This window comes from Balaenoptera acutorostrata, chromosome 1 (assembly GCF_949987535.1).
Source record: "Balaenoptera acutorostrata chromosome 1, mBalAcu1.1, whole genome shotgun sequence".
Lineage (NCBI taxonomy): Eukaryota > Metazoa > Chordata > Mammalia > Artiodactyla > Balaenopteridae > Balaenoptera > Balaenoptera acutorostrata.
The window spans coordinates 9,956,385-9,978,490 of record NC_080064.1 but is presented as its reverse complement, the minus strand read 5'-3'; the positions used below and the strand labels follow the sequence as shown (position 1 = coordinate 9,978,490).

The 22,106-nt window shown below is 53.3% G+C and overlaps 2 protein-coding genes across 7 annotated transcripts in view; one reads left to right on the top strand and one right to left on the bottom strand.

Annotated features, from left to right (window-relative positions):
• Positions 1 to 13,051, top strand: part of DHRS3 (dehydrogenase/reductase 3) — a 40,883-nt gene extending 27,832 nt beyond the window's left edge. For all 6 annotated transcript variants that reach the window (XM_057526896.1, XM_057526907.1, XM_007169949.2 and 3 more), the window contains 5 exons: positions 3,552 to 3,695; positions 4,510 to 4,629; positions 4,997 to 5,235; positions 9,699 to 9,824; positions 12,530 to 13,051. In XM_057526896.1, coding sequence (XP_057382879.1) covers positions 3,552 to 3,695; positions 4,510 to 4,629; positions 4,997 to 5,235; positions 9,699 to 9,824; positions 12,530 to 12,614 — 714 coding nt within the window. In that variant the 3' untranslated portion in view covers positions 12,615 to 13,051. The remainder of the gene's footprint in view (positions 1 to 3,551; positions 3,696 to 4,509; positions 4,630 to 4,996; positions 5,236 to 9,698; positions 9,825 to 12,529) is intronic.
• Positions 13,052 to 13,976: 925 nt separating this feature from the next.
• Positions 13,977 to 20,569, bottom strand: LOC103017774 (uncharacterized). The gene is made up of 3 exons (XM_007169948.2): positions 20,102 to 20,569; positions 17,793 to 18,096; positions 13,977 to 14,515 (listed from the first exon to the last, which is right to left on the bottom strand). The coding sequence occupies exons 1-3, from the start codon at positions 20,325 to 20,327 to the stop codon at positions 14,254 to 14,256; spliced, it is 792 nt and encodes a 263-aa protein (XP_007170010.1). The 5' UTR covers positions 20,328 to 20,569; the 3' UTR covers positions 13,977 to 14,253.
• Positions 20,570 to 22,106: the final 1,537 nt, after the last annotated feature.

Sequence of the window (22,106 nt, the reverse complement as noted above, 5' to 3'; positions counted from 1 at the left end):
CTTTGGGGGCTGCGCAGGGGTTCAGGCTCGCTGCGAGGGCAGCTCCGAGGGAGAGGGGGGCGGGACCCCGTGCCTCTGCTGGGAGGCCTGGGAGGCCAGAGGTCTTCACCTCCCTTCCCTCCTCCTCCCCGGGACAGAAGCTCGCCATTTGCCCCCCGAGGGGAGGGGAGGCCAGGGGGTGTCGAGTGCCCCTGAGCTCTTATTTTATAAACTCGGCTTAAGAGTAAATCCCAGGGCCGCTGACCCTCCCCAGCTGCTCCCTGCCCTGGGAGTTGATGAAGAGGAAGCCATGTTGGGTTCCAAGGGCTCATAAATCTGCCCCCTCCCCAGGCTGCTTACCCCACGCTCCTCTCAGCCCCCTGCCTCCCGCCCACCCCGTCCTTACCCTCATTTGGGCACTGGGTGGGACTCGTGTCAGCTGTCCGGGGTCACCCCCAGGTAGCTCTGGTGAGAAGCCACCCGGGCCAGCTTCTGAGCTGTACCTGCCAGGTTTCTGGTCAGTCACTCTGGGTCCCCAGTCTCTGGGGAGAGGGGTCCGGGCAGGGCACTGGAGGAGGAGGAGGGACAGTGGCTGTAGCAGCTCCAACTGGGCAGCTCCCACCCAGGAAGGGCCCCCGTCCCTCCACTCAGCTCTCTCCCTCACCTCCCACCCCCAGTGGCTCAGTTACTGGAAAGCTCCATCAAGGTGACCAGCCCTGGCCTCCCCGTCACCATGGAGACGCACCTGGGTCCCTCCCCAGGGACTCTGAGCATCCACCAAGGGCCAGAGGAAACGCACAGCAGTGCAGAGGCTGCACGCACACGCATACACGCGTGCAGAGCGAGACACATTCACTCCGACACGCACAGAGAGAGACACACAGTGAGGCGCACGCACACCGGCCGGGGCCTCACCTCACAGCTCAGTCCTGGGTGGTTTTGAGGCTCTGGGTGAAAGTCCGGGTCTCGCTGACTCTTGGGCTAAGTAGCCTCTGTGTTGAAGGTTCTGGGACCCTAAATGGCTCAGCCAAGGAAACTGGGCTCGTCTCAGCCTCAGAGAGGCTATTTAACCGCCTTCCACCCTGTCCCACCTACGGCCATGAACTTTCATTCATTCACTCAACAAATAGCACTTGCATTGCTGGGCACTGAGATACGAAATGAACAAGGCAGGATCAAGGCCCCCGGGAGCTCCCTGCTCAGAGGGGTGGGGTGAGGAGAACAGAAAGCAAACCCGTCCCAGCGTCTGGGGAGAGGTGGGGTCTGTGAGCACAGAGCATGAGGAGGCCAGTCCCCCGGCCCACCAGGGGCATCCTCAACAGACCCCCAAAAGGACACGGCCAAACCTCAGCGTCCCACCTGGGTGTATATATGTGGAAGACAGTGGGGCACAGCCTTTATTTCACCTCCCTCTCCCTAGCCCCTGTTTCCCTCTCCAGGGTGTCCTTCCAGCCATGCAGACCGTGCTGGCCTTCCCGGTTCCCTGTCTGCTGGTTTTCTTGTGCTCCCAGGTATCTGGACCCCTGCGCCTTCCAACAAGCCCCTACCCCCACTTTAAGCTTCTCTTCTCTTGTCCAGAAGTTCTCAGAGTCCCGGAGGCTCCTCTCTCATCCTCAGCCAGGCCCTAGGAAACTATGTAAGCCCCAGGGTCCTGTTCCCCATATGAGATGGAGGTGGGATGGGGTTAGTCAGGGACCAGAGTAGGAGAAAGGAGGCCAAGGATTTCCTTCACCTCAGACTGACATACGCAGAAATTAGATGGATGGATGATGGAGTGGGGTGGATGGATGGATGGATGTGAGGAAGGATGGATGGACAGACAGATGGGGTGACAAGGGAAGATGGAAGGAAACTAGGACGGCAATGACTACCAGGCCAGAGTGAGGTCTGATATGGTGGAAGATGCCTGAACAGATGTTTATCTCTCCTCCATGAAGGGAATCTCTCCAGCCTCTCCTGGAGGAACACATTCTAAGTCTGTTTTTAGTCCAACAGACAAGAAAGTGTCCCTTAGAGCCTGTCTAATTGCAGACCTTTTGCTCTTGAAGGACTTTTGCGGTCGTGGAGGGTGGCTGATGGAATTCTCCCTCGTAAAGCCTTTCCTGTATTTCAAGACTTCAATTAAAATAAATAAACTGGTTGGACAAGGTGGGGTTTTCAAACTGGACTTTCCCAGAGATGTTTCAAGAGTTGAAAGAACACTTTTATTTTCCTTTAAGAAATATTTCGAAAGTTTTAAAAACTGTAATAAAAAAGTCAAATCCATGGGAGCCACCAACACATTTCTGTGTCCCGCCAGCTAACCCATTTTGTGCCTTTTTTGGTTATGTGAAAGTTCTGAGATTTCAAGGTAAACAATTGATAAACGGTTATCACCAACAACTACTTATCTGCGTGACTTTTCTCCATACCGAGTCCAGAGCAAAGTACAGAAATCAGTTAGATTCTGGTCTGGTGTGACTGGAGTTAATCCATCACTCCCACTTGAAAATGTTTGCCTTCCCAGCTCAGCCTTTCTGCTCTCATTCGTTGCTTTTAATGTAAGAAAATATGGAGTTGGACGTGTAATATATTCCTTTTACTGGTTTCACACATGGGGTTTCCGTGTTAGGTTTTATTTTTTAAAGGAGAAATTTCATTGATAATTTTTAAAAGAAAGAGAAGAAACAAAAATAGAAACCCATTAGATTAATCCCCCAGGAGCCTTTTATCTCTTCCTTTCTCTGATTCTCTCCAGCCCCCAGCCTTTCTCCCTCTGTGCTGATTAAGCTGGGTCTCAGGATTCTTAGTTCCCCGTCACCCAACCCTGGTTCTTTTTACCAAGAGGGGCCTCTCTGGACCCAACGACGTACCGTGGGAAGGAGTGTCATTCTCCTGTGGGTCAAGGTTGAGAATTAGCCCGACCTCTCTTCTGAGCCTTTTATGGCCAGCCATTCATAAAATTTGTCCAACCCCCTTTAAGGATTCATGTCTTGGTTCTGCCAGGGTCACTTCCTGGCGTAATGAGTCCCACGTTTATTACCTGTGGGGTGAGGTCGTGTTTCCTTCCCCAGAGGAGCCCAGCTGCCTGTCTTCCCGGCCCTCCTTCTGCCGGACCACAGCTGGGTGGAAGGGAAAGCTTTGCTCAGCCTCCAGGCACCTCACGGTCAGAACCTCGCAGCCCATTCATCAGCGGGGCTCTAGACCTCAGTGGTGAGAAGGCCAGCTTGTTTCTAGCTCAGAGCATTCTGGAACACTGTACAGAAAGAGCTCTGCTTCTACTTTTAACTAGGTAGGATCATTGGAATTGGGCCGACAGGAGACGTCCTCCTGGAAGCAATACGTAAGAAAGACTCGTGAATCACGCATCCACCAATGGGTCATAAACAGGCTCAGAAACTCTTGGTTCCCTTCGGAGTAGGCTCTATATATCCGTTTAACAAATCATATTGTGACTTTGCATACTCTCTTTGAATGGAATCAGGGAGGCCAGTCCTGGGGCAAATTACATACTGAATTTCTGATGGCAATCATTGAATCACGATCGCTTCCTTAATGACCACGTGTTCAGTACTGCTATCCTCTCCTTCCAGATCGTTCTGTGGGGCCGGACTGAGAAATGCCTGAAGGAGACGACGGAGGAGATTCGGCAGATGGGCACCGAGTGCCACTACTTCATCTGCGATGTGGGCAACCGGGAGGAGGTGTACCAGACGGCCAAAGCTGTCCGGGAGAAGGTGAGCAGCCTGCGAGGGTCCGGCCTCAGCTCTGCCAGACACTGCGGGGGAATGCTGGCCAAAGAGAACATTCTCACATGGCCTGGGAGAGAGCGTTGCTTATGGCAGAATGGCTATTTTCAGGGCATCTTGGAGGGCTTTCCTATGAAGCTGGCCCAAGTTGTGTGTGCGTGTGCGTGTGTGTGTTGCAGGGGGCAGGGACTAGGGGCATAGGTTGATTACGTAAGAGGACTGATCACCTGTTGTCCCCTTTGGAAGTTTAGATCTTGTGAGTCTCTATCCTAGACCCTGGGGGACAAACGTCCCATTGCCCTCTGGGAAAATCCCCGACTCCAGCCATCTATTTAGACTGAATGCATCACTGAGCTCCAAGAGAGCAGAAACCACCGTTAAGATATCTGGCACATGGTAAATGTTAACTATTTTTATGTAACAATAACCTCATTTATTATAGATGTGCTCTGTGCCAGGTACATTATGTACCATAAATTATTTCTTTTTTCTGCTTTTTTTTTTTTTTTTTTTTGCCACACTGCACGGCTTGCAGGATCTTAGTTCCCTGACCGGGGATCGAACCCAGGCCCTCGGCAGTGAAAGTGCAAAGTCCTAACCACTGGACCGCCAGGGAATTCCCAGCCATAAATTATTTCTGATCCCCAGAACGACCCTGGTATGGTTATTAGCCCCATCTTAACAAATCAAGACTGATGCTCAGAGAGGTGACGTGACTTCCCAAGACCAGGTCCCTCCCCTCCAAGTGCAAGCCCCTGGGGCTGCCCGCCCTAACGGCCCCTCGACCCCCTCTTGCCCTCAGGTGGGCGACATCACCATCCTGGTGAACAACGCCGCCGTGGTCCATGGGAAGAGCCTGATGGACAGCGACGATGACGCCCTCCTCAAGTCCCAGCACATCAACACCCTGGGCCAGTTCTGGGTAAGTTGGTCCTGAGCCTGAGCCAGCCCTGGGCATGTCCGTGACATGTTCCTTCCCTCCAGGGATCCTGGGGGCTGTAGGGGAGTGGGGGAGAGGCTCGCCAGGGCTTGGGCTCAGGCCGGGGGGGATGTCCTAGGATCAGGTGGCCGGACAAGACGAATGACCGGCTGCCCCAGGAGGCATCTGGACTTTCTGAAACGTGGGGCTCGGTGCCCTCGGCCCACACACCTCCCGTCCCAGGAAAGCCTGGTCGCTGGCATAGTGTGCTGTTTCCAGGCTGCTCTGTTCTCCCTGAGGGGGGTGGGAGAGGGGCTGTTGGAAGCTATGGCTGCTGCACACTGACCCCCCCACCCCCACCCACCCTTAGACCACCAAGGCCTTCTTGCCACGGATGCTGGAGCTGCAGAACGGCCACATCGTGTGTCTCAACTCCGTGCTGGCGCTCTCTGCCATCCCCGGCGCCATCGACTACTGCACATCCAAAGCCTCAGCCTTCGCCTTCATGGAGAGCCTGACCCTGGGGCTGCTGGACTGTCCGGGCGTCAGTGCCACCACCGTGCTTCCCTTCCACACCAGTACCGAGATGTTCCAGGGCATGAGGGTCAGGTCAGTGGCAGGGGACCCCCTCTCCAAGCCAAGTCCCTCCAGCAGATCGGATCAGGGGAAAGACTCATTACACACAGAGAGCCAAAATTTTAAAATAACCCAAATTTTAAAATAACCCAGAACCCTTTATCTCTGGCTTTTTAGTCTCGTACCTGATTCTCCATCTGCAGGGCAGCGGGGTTCTATAGTGGTTTAGGGTCCTGCTTCTCGGGTCAGGGGGCTTGTACAGAGTTCCCATGCTAAATGCATGCAATGGAATACTACCCAACTATAAAAAGGGAACCAAGTATTGGTAAATGAACAATATGGATGAATCTCAAATGTTGAGTGAAAGAAACCAGAGACAGAAAAGTGCATTCTGCATGATTCCATTTGTCTGAAGTTCTACAAGAGAAAAACTGGACCGAGGTGATAGAAATCAGAACAGTGGTCACCCCAAGAGGAGTGGGGACATAGCCTGGCAGAGAGCACCAGGGAACCTTCTAGGCTTTTAGAAATGTTCTCTCTTCTTGATTTGAGTGGGGGTTACATAGGTAAAAATTGATCATGCTGGACACAAGATTTATGCCTTTTATCGTATGCAAATTATAGCTCAGTTTAAAGAAATACCGAAGCCCACCCACCCCTCCTCCAGGCCACTTAAATCAACGGGAATGGGAACCACTGGTTTAGAGCTTGTGCTTTGGAGCCAGGCCCCTGGGGTGTGTGTGACCCTGAGCCCGATTAGTTCCTGCTCCTGCCTCTGATGCTAATCTGTAGAATGGGATGATGGGAATGTCTACCCTTAGGGTTCTGTGATAGGGATAAAATGGGATCTAGCATGCAACACCATATGTGCTACATACTAAGTGCCCAGTAAATGGTGCTGTAATGATGTGCGCTTGTGAAGGGGCACAAGGTTATAGATAAATGAAAATGTGGAATCATCCAAAAACTATTTTCCTTGTTTTTTGCAATGCAACGTATAATGATAATCTTGCTTTCTAAATTATATGCATCAGCTTCTTCCAAACATGAGGATAGCGTGGAAGTGTCATTGTGAGAATTTCCTGAGAGAGTGGAAGGCATGTGGCCTAGTGCATCCGGATGGGAATCACTCAGAATACCTTAGTGATTATCACTGAGTCTGGTTTTGCTATCAAGAATCAAAACACCTGGTTTTGCAGACTCACAGATATAGAGAACAGACTTGTGGTTGCCAAGGGGGAGGCGGGGCAGGGGAGGCGGGGCAGAGGAGGGAAGGAATGGGAGTTTGGGATTAGCAGAGGCAAACTATTATATATAGGATGGATAAACAACAAGGTCCTACTGTATAGCACAGGGAACTATATTCAGTATCCTGTGACAAACCATAATGGAAAAGAATATATATGTGTGTGTGTGTGTATATATATAGATATATATATATGTATAACTGAGTCACTTAGCTGTACAGCAGAAATTCACACAATATTTTAAATCAACTATACTTCAATAAAATGAAAAAAAAACAAAACTCCCTGTTTGGAATCACACCCCAGCTACTGAATGGTGGCGAAATCTTGAACCAGTTTTGTTACCACTCTGAGCTTTACTTTGCTCATCTGTCAAACAGTGAAAATATTACTTACCTCATAGGATTATTGAGAGGATGAGAAATAACACATGTAACGTATCTAGTGCAAAGCCCGGGGCATATGAGATGCTCAGTAACGAACTGCTGCTCTTATTATTTTTACTAACAGTAAACATCTTCATAAGTGCATAAGTTATAAATCTTCCTAGCACACTTCAGTTGTCACAGATGTATATATTTCCACCTGACTTATACACAAATTATCATAGATTCTGAATTTAGAGGAGGCTGGATTAATGACTATTAATGTTCCATGTTGTTTTTTTTCCCCCCATGATGTCTTGGTTTGGTTTCTTTTCATCTGGGTATACAGGAAGTGCTCAAACAATGCATGTTGGATGGAAGTGCTGCAGTCGCAACCCATGGTTCTAATTGGGTGCCCTGAAGTGGGCAGGACATTCACAGACCTCGCATCCCTGTGCCTGTATCGCCTTCTGGCATAGTTTCCTCTCCATCACTTTAAGAAGGAAATCCAAGGCCTCCCCCAGATCATTTTTCCACAGTGGCTCAGAATGTGGGCCCAAACTGCGGGGGCCTAATCCCAGCTCTGTGTGACCTTGGGCAAATTACTTCGCTTTCCTGTGCCTCGGTTTCCTTGTCTGTAAGAAGGGATTGATCATGGTACCCTGACCTCACAGGCTAGATGAGCTCCTGTGTGTGAATCAACTAGCCAGCTGGCAAGTAGTAAGCACTAGGTGAAGGTTAGTTACCTGTGGATTGCAGGTGAGCCCCGAGGGCTTGGGAGAAGAGCAGTAAAATGTTGATTGGTACCTAACCAACTCCCATTTCTTGAAAGAAGAAAAAAGAAAGAAAGAAAGAAAGAAAGAAAGAAAAAGAAAGAAAGAAAGAAGAAAGAAAGAGAGAAAGAAAGAAAGGGAAAAAGAAAGAAAGAAAAGCATTGGCTTCCTCTCCAACCATGCTTAGCATCTTCCCAGGGTTGGGGGTGGGAGACACGTTTAGAGCAAAACTGATGGGTTTTCTGGCAAGAGTGGCCATATAGGTGGGTGCTGGTGTTTGTAAATTGCTCTTTGCTGATCTTCTTTATGTTCCAGCCACACCAGACACTTTACAAATGCTTCTGCGTTTGACCCTCCACAACCCTGCAAGAGCTCTTATCCCCATTTCTCAGATGAGGAAAGTGAGGCTCTGAGAAGCAAAGTTACTTGCCCAAGACGACACAGATAGAAATTGGCTGAGCATCCTCTTTCAAGGGGTTTGTGCAGCCTCCGTGGGAGTTCGTAGCTCTGCCGGTTCCCCGGGTACCCACCCCACACACCACGGAGGGTAAAGAGAAAGCCCCACCAGCAGGCGTGTGTGAGGCTTCCCCTCTGTCATGTTCTCCCTCAGGGATCTTACCAGGAAGGGCCCCCTGAGCCCACGGAGCTTGGTCTGCCCATCCTGTCTTCCCATCTCCCCAGCAGCAGCACTGGCCCAGGTGGGGGCTGGAAACCCACACGGTCCACCGTGTCTGTGGGGCTCCAGCGTCATGAGCCGCCTCACGTGTCCATCTCCGCAGGACCCTGAGGCCGGCCCTTCCAGACTGCAGGGTCGTGGGCATCCTGGCAGCCCGTCATGATGGCAAAGGAAGCCAAGGGTTGGGGGCGAGCCCCGTGGACTCTCTGAGGCCAGCCGAGCCCGCACTGGGGGCCCAGGAGTTGCCTTTCTCTCAGGGTGACATCATCCCCAGGTGACTTATCACCCTCGATCCTCCTGGTGCCGGAGGAGCTCACCAGCCCTTTGTGGGACTGAGGTCAGAGCCAGCTGCATCAGTCCTGCACCTATAGGCCCAGGAGCTGTGGGACAAGCAGCAAGCGAGGGACAGGGGAGACAGAGCACGGGCCTGGGGCTCCTGCCGGCCTGGTTTGAATCCCCAGTCCCCACCACCTCCTCAGAGCCTCGGCTTCCTTCTCTGGCAGTTGGAGCAAATGATGCCTGTTGATCACTCAGCACAGGCCCGGCGCTTAGGGAGCGTCATCCCTGTACGGGTCTCAGGTCAGATGTCTCTGAACAGGCATGAGAAACCCCTGATGTTTGCTTACTCAGCCATTCATTCATTTATCAACCCCATGGAAACAGCCTGTAGATGTTTGAATGAATCGGTGAGTGTACCCACGAATCAGGGAATGAGTGAGTAAACCAGCAAGTGGTAGGGGAATGCCACATCGTTCAGTGTCCACCCACTCAGCAAGCATTTATTGAGCACCTACTATATCCCAGACACTGCACACAGGGCATACAGCAGGGAGCAAGACCCACCAGACTTCTGCCCTTGGGGAACTCACAGGTTGATGGGGGAGACAGGCCATTCACAGGAAACAAGCGGACAGGCAAGGCCATTCTCGATTCAGTCAAGGCAATTATCAGGGGGACGAGATTAGAGGCCACTCTGAGTGGGCGGGAGGAAGGAGCCAGGCTGATGGGACAGCTGAGATGGGAAAGATCTTAAGTGACAGGGCTGGCCACGATCCCTGGGGCAGAGTGAGAAGGAGGAGAGGTGGGACCCAGAGTGGGTAGGACTGAAGACAGCGAGGGGCCCCGGAGGGCTTTAGCAGGGCAGGACAGGATGTGAGTGAGGTTTGGGGGAGCCCTCTGCAGTGCTCTGAGAGTGGGTCCCAGGTGGGTGGGTGGGCTAGAAGCCCTCAGTTCTCAAGGGAAGACTCGCTGGGAGGAGTGAGAGGATGAGGAGCTCCTGACACATCCCGGGCGGCAGGGAGAGTGTTCCAAACAGGCCTCAAGTCTCCCACACAGGAGAAGCCAAGGGGATGACCCTGACATGTTAGCCACAGGGGTTTTCAGCAGAAGCGCTCGCTTCTCAGGGGAAACCCACGCTGTCTCTTCCTGCCTGCAGGTTCCCCAACCTCTTCCCACCCCTGAAGCCGGAGACCGTGGCCCGGAGGACGGTGGAAGCCGTGCAGCTCAATCAGGCCCTCCTCCTGCTCCCGTGGACGATGCACGCCCTCATTATCTTGAAAAGGTATGGGGCTGGGGGAGGAAGCTCTGGGTCAGGCTCATGCTGGCCATTTCCCCTTCTCCCAGTGGACCCTGGTGGGGAAGAGGCCTCAGGCAAGAGAAAGTACCCAGGTGATTGATTAGTCATGTCTGCTGTGGGCGTGAAAATGAGAGCCATGGCATGTGTGCCATGGATATACTATCCTTACTATGGAGTGGTGGTTCTCAAACTTGTTGGTCTCAAGAACCCTTTACAATCTTAAAAATTATTGAAGAACCCAAAGTGCTTTTATCTATGTGAGTTGTATCTATTGTATTAGAAATTAAAACTGAGAAAAAATTTTATGGGATTTATACATTTATTCATTTATATATAGCAAGAAAAAATCCATTCAGTGTTAACATAAATGATATTTTTGTGAAAAGTAAACGTATTTTCCAAAAAAAAAATGTAGTAAGGAGAATGGCATTATTTTATATTTTTGCAAAGCTCTTTATTATCTGAATTAATTGAAGACAAATGGATGCTTATATCTACTTCTGATTTTAATCTGTTGATGTCACATGTCATGTAGCCTCTGGAAAACTCAACTGTACACTCATGAGAGAATGAGAGTTAAAAAGTCAAATCCTATCTCAGTATTATAATAAAAATAGTTTGACCTCACAGACAGGCCCCTGAAGAGACCTCAGGTACCCCCAAGGGTTCCTAGGCCACACTCTGAGAACTGCTATTCTAGAGACTAAATCTTGGCCCTAGCCTTCAGGAAGTTCAATCTAATAGGGAAGACTGGCGGTCCAGTGGTTAAGGCTCTGCGCTTCAACTGCAGGGGGCATGGGTTCAATCCCTGGTTGGGGAACTAGGATCCCGCATGCTGTGTGGCACGGCCAAAAATAAAATAAAATAGAATAAAATTTTAAAATGAACATCAATTAATGGGGAAGACAGGGATTTCGTTGCCAAAGGCTCGGGATTCACGGAAACGTCCCTGGTGGGATTTACCAGGGCAGACCACCTTGGCGGGTAGGCTTTACAGAGGAGACCATCTTCCTCCAGAATTTGCCCAGCATCACATTCCCTAGAACTTTCCAGACTCTGGGCAACAAACCATTCCCCTCCTACTCCCACACTGAAGGGGCCATTGCAGGTGCCCCACTAAACACTGTTTGCATGGGCCTCTCATGCTGCAGAGAGAATTTTGACCCTGGAGCCCGAGTGACCATGGACTCTTGGCTCCTCTGGCCCCCAACACCCAGCTGACTGAACCCCTCTCACCTGAAAGGCCTTTTCAGGAGGTGAAGCACCCAAGTGCCTTTATCAGATGTCAACCCCCAGGAACCCGGGTTCCCCTCTGGCTGCTGTGGACACAGTGGGCATCTGAGCCACTCTAACTGCAGGCCAGAAACCTCAGGACCCGGGGACACATCAGTCCGTCCCCTGTCCTCCAAACTCAAAGCCCCTTCAGTGACACAGAGTAGGGGACTCCCGGCATTCAGGCCACACCTCAGCCTCCCTCAGTCCATCCTGACTGTTGCTTTGAGATGCTACTTGGCCGCCTCTGTGAGCCTTGGAGAGCAGGGACTTGGATCCTCACCAAAGCCAAGCTGATCGTCCACCTCAGGGAGCTTCTTAGAAGCTTTTGGGGACATTCTAGAAAAAAGCTAGTTTGTCTAGAACACCTCAGCACTCTCCACAGTAAGCACCCAGCCTACATTTTCTGTTCTATCCCCCACTACTTTCCCACAAGAAGCAGAGGCCAGCCCCTCCCCATTCCCTGCACCGCGCCCCCTTTCACCTTCCCCAAGAGAAATCTTCACAGGCTCAACTCTATTGCCACCACTCCCAGGAAGCCTTCCAGATTGCTCCAGCTGGAAGTGAGGCTTTCCCATGTTGCAACTAGAATGGGCCAGGGCCCTTCAATTTCATTCAACAGAGGAACTGAGGGTGTCCCTATACTGGGCCCTGTGCTAAGTGCCGGGATCGGAGATGAAATAGCTACCGCAGAGGCACCCATGGGCTTGACAAGTAAACAGCAAGCACAACTCCGGGGCTTGTTGGGGAAGCACAGAGCTATGGGGAGCCCCAGGAAAGGCCTAGGGGTGAGTCTGGGAAGTTTCCTACAAGAAGCAAGAAATTGTGTCATGCTGAAGAACAAGGCCTGAAGGTATCTGCAGGTGTTTTACTATCTGGAGGGACATAAAGGATGAGAAGTAAAACCTGAGGTCCCAGCTATAGGAAAACATCACTATGGAGCGGAACAAACTTGGCTGAGAATCTTGAGATGGCAGAGAGGACAGATTTTGGTATCAACTGTATCATGTGCACAGTGTAGCTGCTTAATAAATAATACATGGAAAAAAAAGAGGAGGTGACACCCAGTACCTAACTCCTCAGCCCCACACGGTAAATATTTGTTGAATAAGTGGCATTTGGAGTTAATTGATCTCTGAGATACTTATGGGCCCTAAAATGCTAAGAGCGTGGCTTTGAAAGTTTGTAACACCCACCCTTTACCTTGTAAATAGCTATTTATCTACTTACTTGAAAGCCCTTCCTCCATGGAGGGGTGGGTAGTGGTGGCTTGTCGGGGGAGCCGCTGTATGTTGGAGAGAGGGGTGGGGAGAGCTTATGGGAGCCATCACTTTACTACACCTCTTGTGTGGCTACCAGTGACCCAGCCACTGGTCTCCCCACTAACCATCTTCTCTTTTCCCTCCCCACTCCACCAGCATACTCCCACAGGCTGCCCTCGAGGAGATCCACAAATTCTCAGGAACCTACACCTGCATGAACACTTTCAAAGGGCGAACATAAAGGCAGGACGCAGAGACAGGCTCAAAAGCCACAGAACCTGAGGGGGCGTGGGCACCTGGGCACACGCCCATGTACCTGTCCCTTGACACACTTCTGCTGGATGAGCAGGACTGCTCCTCTCCTGGGGAGGAATCTGGCTGCGCCCCCAGGCCAGCCCCAGGACCTTTGCACAGGACTGATGGGTGTAACTCTGACCCCCGTGGGGAGGCAAGAAACCAGCCAGCAGCTGCCTTGACACTTTTGTACATTTCTGATTCTGTAGAGTTTACTGTTAAATTGCTTCTCAAGTCTAACCAGCCTCGGCAATGTGCATAGACTATTTCCGGGAGGGTCTGTGTCCGCACGCTCCTCCTTCCCCTCCAAAATCCACTCATCCTCAGCTTGTGCAAACTGGTTGAACGGCAGGAATACAAAATAAAGAGAGATGGCTTTTGCGAGTTCCTTTGTTGAAATCCTTGACCTCTGGTCCTTAGTGGGCAGTGGGGAGGGGACCAGACCCAACCACAACACGCCATCCTTTGAGAGAGAATTGGTCTGCTCAGGGTCCCCAGCTGCCGGGAGTGGAGTAGGCAAGAAGGAGGCAGAGATCGGGAGAGAAACTGGAGCCCAGGCCTGGGGGTACATGGCTCCTTGCCAGCTCTGCCAGGCCCCGCCCAACAGCCATGGGTTGGGGGGCACTTTGCCTTCCTACCTGCATCCCTGGTAGGACCATAGTGACCTAGTCTGCAGAGACCGGCTCTCTGTCCTTCCACAGCCCCACCAGCCACCAGGCCACCCACTCAGCAGAGCAGAACCAGGCTTTATCGAGCCCCTACTGTCTACCTACTGTGTGCTGGGTGCTGAGAGGGGAATGTTGCTGAGAAGCCAAAAGTCAGAGACCACCAGCACAAGGCCAGTGCTAAGGGGGTGCTATGGGCCCCTGGGCCAGATTTGATCGCAGGGGGTAGAAGTGAAATAGCAAAGGAGAGGGAGGTCTGGAATGGCAGAGGGGATTAACGTGGGCTCGGTCAATGGAGAAAAATGACAGCCAAGGAGATGTGGGGAAAGATGCCCCGGCGTTCCTCTGGTGTGCGTTCTCTCCTGCTGCAGCAAGCGTAATAAACCTGACCTTGGGCCGGGGGACAGGTGGACAACGGAATCTCAGCTAAGGCGCCTCCATCCACGCAGCTCTTGCAGGTGGGTGGCGGGGTGGGGGAGGGGAGCAGGCAGTGGTTCCAGGAGGTGACGGAGAAGGACCGCAGACACGAATTCAATCGAGAAGATTGCTGGAGCGTTGCACCAAGCCTGCACCTTCGCACAGCTCACACGAGAGGAAGAGTAGGCTTGCAGCTCAGCTGGTCGTCAGCCTGGTCTGTGTGCAGAGATGCCAAGTCACGACCACATCCACTGTTTATTGAGCACCTACTGAGTAGCCGCCAAGCCCTGAAGCTTAACATCTTAACCGTTATTTATCCACTGCACCTAGCAGCAGTGGAAGACAAAAGTCAGCTCTCGGGAACCCCTTTAAAGACTTCCAAGAGCTACGATGTGTATCAGACAAAATATGACCCCCCGGTGTCCATGGCTTCCAACAACGGAGCTTGTGTTACAGTTGCCACCTGTCCTTGGAGGGTGGCTGCGGCTCTGCTCCGTGTCCCCTTCACTCTAGGGCCCCGGCTGACACAGGAGCCTCCATCTGGAATGATGTCATCTTGGGGCAGAAATAGACACACCTGGGAACCTGCGCGCTGGCTCTGAAATTTTCTCCCTGGAAACAACGCGCATCACTTCTGCTCACATTCCGTTGGCTAGAGCAGGTCCCGTAGTCAAGCACTCCAAGGATGTCACTGGGCATACAATCCCCCTGGAGGAGTGGTCGGTAATTTTGAACTATAATGCAATCTGCCACACCGTGGAAGGAGCTGTCCATAGGAATAGAAGGAAAAATGGAAACGTAGGCAGAGGATGGAAGAGGCAGACAGATACTGCACTGGGATGGGGTGGCCTCCAGGTGATACACACCAGGTTCTGAGCAGAGCCCCAAAGAGGCATTGACCTTTCAGGGGGTTGGTATTAGAAAGACCACTTCAGAGGTGAGAAAACAGGCTCAGAGCAGGGAAATTGGGTGCCCAAGTTTGTAGGGCTTGTGAGCACCGGAGCCCGAATTTGAACCCCGCTCTCCCTGACCCCCTCACTTACTGTGGCAGGTGATGGGGATGCCAAGCCAGGACTCGTCACTTTCATTTTGGTCCTTGAGGGTATGTGTCACCAAAGTGCGTGTGTGCGGGGCAAGCTCCTGAAAGGGTCCAGCCTGCGGAGGTCGGGCCTGGAAGGGCCACACCCGCACCATCACCCCACTTTGGCGTGTGGACATAACGTGGGCGGGTCCGCTGGGCATGGCCTGCCCCGCTGCTGTCCCGGCACCACAGGCCCGGTGCCTGTCACTGGCTGTCACAGGAGATAAGTTAGGGGTGGCACGTCTCAGTGGTCAGGGATAGATGAGGAAGGAAGGGGGTTCTGTCTGCTGAGCCCCGACTTTTCTGACCATCCTTGAGTGGCAGCCCGTTTCCGTGCTCACAGGCTGGCTCATAGCCCTTTGGAGAGGATTTGACTTTTGAGGCTGCCGTGAAACTGGGCACTTGGCCTGCAGTCCGGGAACGCAGTGAGGACCCCAGGGGTCTGAGTGGATCAGGGAGCGATGAGGCCCAGCCAGCCCTCCCCAGGGCCCACTGAGAACAGAATCGCTGTCTTGGCTTCAGGGGGACCTCGTGTCTTCCCAGAGCCCCAAGGGCTCCTCCTGACAGCCGGGCAGGGCCTGGTCCCTCCCTACCCACTCCCTCTCCTCTGGGATGCTTTCAGTCTTTTTCTGGATCTTTTCCCAGAGGAACCAGGGAAAAAGCCTTGGGCAGGTTCCCAGGAGACCGTGTCCTGCTCCCTCCCCCGATGGTTCAGCCACTTGGGGAGCCTTGAGAGTTAAAGCAAAGAGCTAATTCTGTCCCTTAGCTTGGTGTCCCTTAGCTCAGCCAAACAAAGGAGAGTGACAAGCAATGAACTCCGGCTCCTTGAATCCCCCGAGGTGCAGAATGGGGTGTGCCAACCCTACAAAGAAGAATTGGGCCCTGGGAGATGACCCAGTTGCCCCGCCTGGGGCTCCTCCCCACCTCCAAAGAGAACCAGATTGGAAGTGGGCAGGGGGAGGCGCCAGACCCGAGCGCATCTGTGCTCGGGGACCAGGCTATCTGGCCCAGCAAGTGGTCCGGAGTGGAGTCCTGTGGCCACTGTCCTGCTCCCAGGGCCAGGAGGCTTGGAAAGTGGACTCCCTTCTCCTCAGGCCAAACGGATGGTCGGGAGGGACCAGGGTGGCAGAAAGCTCCTGGGCTGACCGCAGGGCTCAGCCCAGCCCCACCAAGAGCCCTTCTGATGGGGCAGACAGCCCATGCCCCTAGGGACACCCCAGTTTGATGGCGGACAAAAAAAGAACCAGGTCACAAACATACAAATTCTGCAGCCCAAGTGCCGAGCAGCACGGAGGGACGAGAACATTTGCAGGAGGGGCTGGCCATGGGGGTCATTGAAGGGTGGGTGGGGCCCTCCTACCCGCACATCTGGGATTGCTTCTGAGGCATCTTCTCCAACTTTCCGGAAAGGCCTTTCAAACGGGGCGGGGGGTTGGGTGGGCATCCTTAATAGGAGCCCAGAGGTCTGTGTGAAGAGAATATCTATACACAGACAGCCCTCCCCTCAGGCAAAGCCAGGAGGTGACAATGTCCCTCGACACAGAAGGAAGGCCTGGAACAGCTCGTGGAAACCCCAGTCACTCTGCGCCTTACACTGGGGCTGTTAGACGGAGATCCGATTGATTAACGTTCCTTAACACACTTCTCTTCATAAACTGAGGGCCACCAGCCATGGACCAGAGCCGGGGCCTGGGGGACCCTGCCCCTCAGCCGTGCAGGGTCCAGCTGTGCCCCCCTCACCCCTCATGGCCCCCCTGAGGCTCTCAGCTTCCAGCAAAGCAGCAGACCCCTGGGTCCCAGCTTCTCCCAGCCCACCAGGAGGCCAGGAGGCTCCCCAAGAGGAGGGAGGACCGGCATCTGGGGGGAGAAATCCAGACTCTGGAGTCCCACTGGCTCTGTGACCTCCTGTGTGTGATGTCACCTTTCCTACCTGCAGCATGGACCAGACGTTCCTGCCCTCCTGCCTCCTGGGCTGGGAAACTCAAGGGCATGATGTGGTGCTGGCAGCTCCCACGGCTCCCCGCCGGGACCCCGCTGCCCCTCGGGCTTCTTGGGGCCGCCGTCTTGGCCTGGCCTGTGATAGCAGCACCCTTCAACGCTTGGCTGGCTCCCTTGTGGTTGGACTGGGAGGAGACTGGCTCAGAAGACCCCAGCATGGGCAGTGGGGGCAGGGGCCGGGGAGGCCCTGGGGAGGGCAGAGCAAAGGGGCCCGAGGGGGCGGGGTCGGAGGAGGTGCTCCACGGGGACCAGGAGCTGCTGTCCTCCCGCACACAGGGTGCAGGGGTGGGAACACTTCTCTGGCACCTCCCATCATTGCTGGCTCTGGGCAGGGCCTTTGCCCCCAAATCCCTCAGTGGCTCGGGAAGAAAATAAACACAGAAGTCCCCCCAGGCACGGCTGGGAGTGGCAGGATGGCCATTGCGCCGCTGGGAAGCTGCTCTGGGCAGGCGGATCCCCTCGGGCGGATGGCAGGCCTCGGAGGCAGAGTCCTCAAAGAGCCACCCTCCCAGGCGGGCTGGAGGGAAGGCAGCTGGTCCTCAGCAGTGTGACCTGGGGGGGCCACCGAATTCTCTGGACTGAAGCAGCTGTGACGGAGTATTTCCACAGCGCCTTGAGGCCAGGTGTCAGGGGGCTAAGGTTACCAGGTCCAGTCCAGCATGATCAGGCCCAGGGCTCCTGTCCAGTGCAGGACACACAGGCCGGCCTCCAGGAGCCCCTGGGGCTCTGCACGGGCCCCCCATCCCCGCCTGTAAGCCTCAGATGCCACCTCTGGGAGACGCCCCACGTGCCCACCGTGGCCTGGGTTGCTCCATCTCAGCCTTCACTTGTTTCCTTCATCACCCGTCTCACCATTTGCCATTATTATTATTTTTATATATAACAGCTTTATTAAGATAGAATTCACATACCACCCAATTCACCCATTGAAAGCGTACAATTCAATGGCGCTTAGTGTACTCACAGGGTTGTGCAACTGTCGCCACAAACAGCTTTTGGAGCATAAACGCAGGATGTGGTCTTTTGTGTCTGGCTTCTTTCACTTAGCATAATGTTTCCAGGGTTCATCCTCCAAGTTGTAGCACGTGGCAGGACTTTGTTCCTTTGCGTGGCTAAAAAAAATCTCCCGTTGTATGCGTCTACCACAGTCGTTTCCCCGGCATATCGGGTCGTTATTATTTGCTTGCTCTCTTGGTCTGTCTGGCTCTCTCTTCCCCTCTCAACAGCCACTCCAGGAGCCCAAGGGCAGGTCCACCTTCTCTCAGGACCTAGGAGAGTTCAAGGTGCAGGCGACACTCGGTAAATATTTGCTGTCTGAGTGAAGAGGGGCGGACCCTTTGTCAGAGGCAGTCAGCATCACAACCGCCTTCCTGTATGTGTACACCCACCCGGGCCCCTGAATAATGAAGCCGACATTTATGGTTACGTGTGCAGGCGCGCCCCCCCGCATGTCTCCCAGTGGCACTCTGTCGGGGGCCGTCCTGTGCATTGTAGGAAGTTTGGAGCCTCCCTGGTCTCTACTCACTCAGTGCCAGTAGCACCTTCCCTTCCCAGTTGGGACAACCGAAAACATTTCTGCAAATGTCCCCAAGGAGCTAATTCGCCCGCAGCAGAAAAACCTCTGGTCTGCACACATTTTCTTCGTTTCTTTTTCATCACAACCCGGAGCAGTGAGAGGCGGAATTACTGACACTGAGGAGAGGAGGAGTTCGGCGGTCTGACCCCAGGGAGGCCGGTAGCAGAACCCGGACGTGACGCCTCTGCCCCCAGGGGTGGGCCCTTGACCCCCAAGCAGAAGCCAGTGATCCAGGAGGCCTCAGACCCCTTGGGCCATCCAGGCCACCACTTGACTTTCTCTTTCTTTGGACTCAGTTTGAAAACTTCCTCATGCCGCCCTCTTGGTGAGTTGAGCCAATGCTGCAGAATTTTCTGGCCTGCCAGCCCGTCCCGTCATCCCCCCCCCCCGCCCCCCAAAACAAATCCTGATCATCATTCTTTTCATTTTTCAATGTTCACAAGACAAAGGAAATAAGCACTCAGAGGAAGCACAAGCTGTGTTTGTTCCTTGCTGCTGCTTCCATGTAACTGGATCCTGCTTGGGGAGGTCACACTGGGGACCTTGAGCAGAGCCAGGGCCCGGAGCTGGCCATGGCCACATTAATGTCCACAGCCCTGGCCTGTGCAGAGTGAGACAAGGCAGAGCATCCCCCAAATGCCACGAGGTATTCCCCACAGCGGTGGGCTTCTCGTTGGGGGTTCTGGCCCGGCTCTCACCTTCTCAGCCTCGCTGGGTCCCCACTGGCTGAGGGCCAGCTGTCGGCCTGGGGGAGCCAGAGCCATGGAGCGTGCAGAGAAGGGGAGAGGCTGGACTTTGGATCTCAGCTCCTCGGGCTGAGATTCCAAACCCTGGACCTTGAGCAGGTAACTTAACCTCCCTGAACTTCAGTTTCCTCGTCTGTAGGATGCGACCAATAGCCCTGTCCTCTATTGAGTTGTTTGTGAAAATCAAGGGAGTAAAACACATAATAATTAATGCATGTGTGCTTGGTATTAATAAATACCAAGTAAATTATAATTAAATACCAAGTCAATTAATAAATACCAAGTGTATTATAAATGAATACATTTATATTATGTTATATATATTTTATAATAAAAGTAATAAATTAATTGTGCCCGGTACATAATAGACCCTCAGTGCTTCATCTATATTTAATAATTAAAACCTTTCAATACAGGAAATGGAGGCAGAGAGAGATGCAGTCATCCATCCACCTGAGGCTTATGACACTGCTAGTAAGTGGCAGAGTTGGGATTTGAACCCCCGAGTCTAGCTGCAAAGCCCTTGTGCTTAACCCCTGGGTTTCACAGCTTCTTGAATAAGAAGCCTAGAACAGTTGGCCCTCCATACCCACGGGTTCTGAATCCGCTGAGTCAACCAACCATGGATCAAAAATTTTTTTTTTTAATTCCAGAAAGTTCCAAAAAGCAAAACTTGAATTTGCTGGCCCAGCAACTATTTACATAGTATTTACATTATATTTACAACTATTTACATAGCACTTACATTGTATCAGGTATTATAAGTAATCTAGAGATGATTTAAAGCATACAGGAGGACGGAGGACGTGTGTAGGTTATATGCAAATACTACACCATTTCATACATGGGACTTGAGCATCAGGAATTTGGTATCCACTGGGGGTCCTGGAACCACCCCCCGTGGATACCAAGGGATGGCTGTGTGTAAAGAGAATGGAGTACAATACTTGCCATTATTCATCGCTCTGCAGCCGGGCCGCCGGGACTCTTCCTGGCCCATCCACATCCATGTCGCTGCCAGATTCCAATACTGCTTGGCCCAGCTGCTTGCCCCCGGTTGCAGGTGGGCCCAGCCGGACCAGCCTAGATGGGCATCTGAGGCCCTTTGGTGATCAGACGTGTTCAAGGTGGGTCTCCTTGCAGAGTTCGCTGGGGTCAGCCCTGCCCTCTTGACCATGGGCCTGGGAGGGAGGGAGTGTCTACTACTTCAGTGCCCCAGCCCTTCCTCAGACACACTCTCTCTAGCCCCCAAGGCACAAAGCTGGTGCCCATGAGGAAATTGCTCCCCTTCACCAATTTCTGAGCTCGTAAAATGTTCCCAGCACTCTGCCAGTTGCTTTGAGGGACACGAACTGTTCGCGAAGTGCCAGCTCAGTGCATGAACAGTGGTGAACCGGGCTGGAGTCTATGAGCTCAGAGCCGTTCCCTTCCGTGTTTACCCCAGTCCCCAGCCCCTCCCCGAGAGCACAAGGGATTGGTGGCTTCAGCAACGGACACGGACTCTACCTGAAGAGTTTCTAGAGAGGTTGTTGGGAGCCCAGAGTGGCCTAGCAGACCAAAAACTGAGCTTGAAAACTGGGCAGATGCCAAGGGATACAGATGGCCCGCAGCCCCCAGATCCTGCCACAGGAAGGTCTGGACCCTGGGCCACCCTGCTGGCCCTGGAGAGTCCCTGCTGCTGCAGCCGCTGAAGAGAACTACCCCCACCCCACTTCTCCGCATCACTTGCTTGGGTCAAAGGCTGGGGGAACATCTGACTGGGGGAGTCAAAGTCGCATGCGCACGCCTCAGCAGCCAGGAGCAGGGAAAGCAAACATGGAGCCTGTTTGTCTATGGCTTTCAGCCAGGAGTTCCCCTAGAACTGCCCTGAGCTTCAGACAAGGGCTGGTACCCTGACCAGCATGGAATACTGGCAGAATCCCTGCATGACTATTGGTCCCACCCACAATGATCCTTGCTTAGGTAAAAGGGAGAATTTACTGGTTCAAATAAGTGGAAAGCCAAATGATAATCGGTTTCAGGTATGGCTGGATCCAGGGGTGCAAGCAGTGTTTCCAGGACCTGGTTCAGGAACCAGTTTCTCTGTCCTCCAATTCCACATCCTCTATGCTGGCTTCATTCGCAGACATCTTGTCCTAGTGATGATAAGCTGGCTCCTCAGCGCCAGCCTCACACCCTCCCACGTTCAAAGACAGAAAGAAAAAAAGAGAGACTGTGTCTTTCTAGTCATCTAGAGTTAGCTCTGATTGGTTCTGGTTGGCTTGATTTGAGTCACATGAACCAATCACAGTGGCAAGAGGAATGCAATGCTCTGATTGGCCAGTCCTGAGTCATGTGATTTATCTTTGCAGCCAGTGAGGGAATCTAGCCCTTTGAAACACATGGGCTGAGAGTTGGAGATGGGTGGTTCCCCAAAGGTCCAATGGGATGCCCTGGCCAGGAGAAGCAAGAAAGGACACTGGTTAGCAAAAACAACTGTCACCAGAATGACTCTCTGACTTGCCCCTGGGCCTTTTGGAGTGGCAGTTGGCCATGCTCTGATGGGCAGTCCTGAGCTCCCAGAGTGGGACTTGGGCCTCTCCTGACGGAGAGTTGGCCCGTGTGGTGACAGGCAGTTGGCGGCCCCGCTCCTGACTGCTGGCCCCTCTGACTGGCAATCAGCGGGTGGCCCGGTGGGCCGTTGGCTGGCTCGTTGCTTGGCAGGTGACCAGCCCTGTCTGGCAGTCCTTCGTGGGGCCGCCTGAGGTCTGGAAGGGAGATCTTTGGGGTTGACACCGTCCCGCCCTGCCTCTGCCTGGCAGCGTCACTCCCCACCCCAGGAGAGGGAGGCTGAGGCTGCTTACACAGGTTTTGCCCCCGCGTGGTGGCAGAAGCCCCTGTCCAGCAGCAGCAAGAGGCCATTTGGGGCCAGTAGTGCCCTCTGGGAGCCAGGGTACGGTGGTCCTGGAATGAAGGG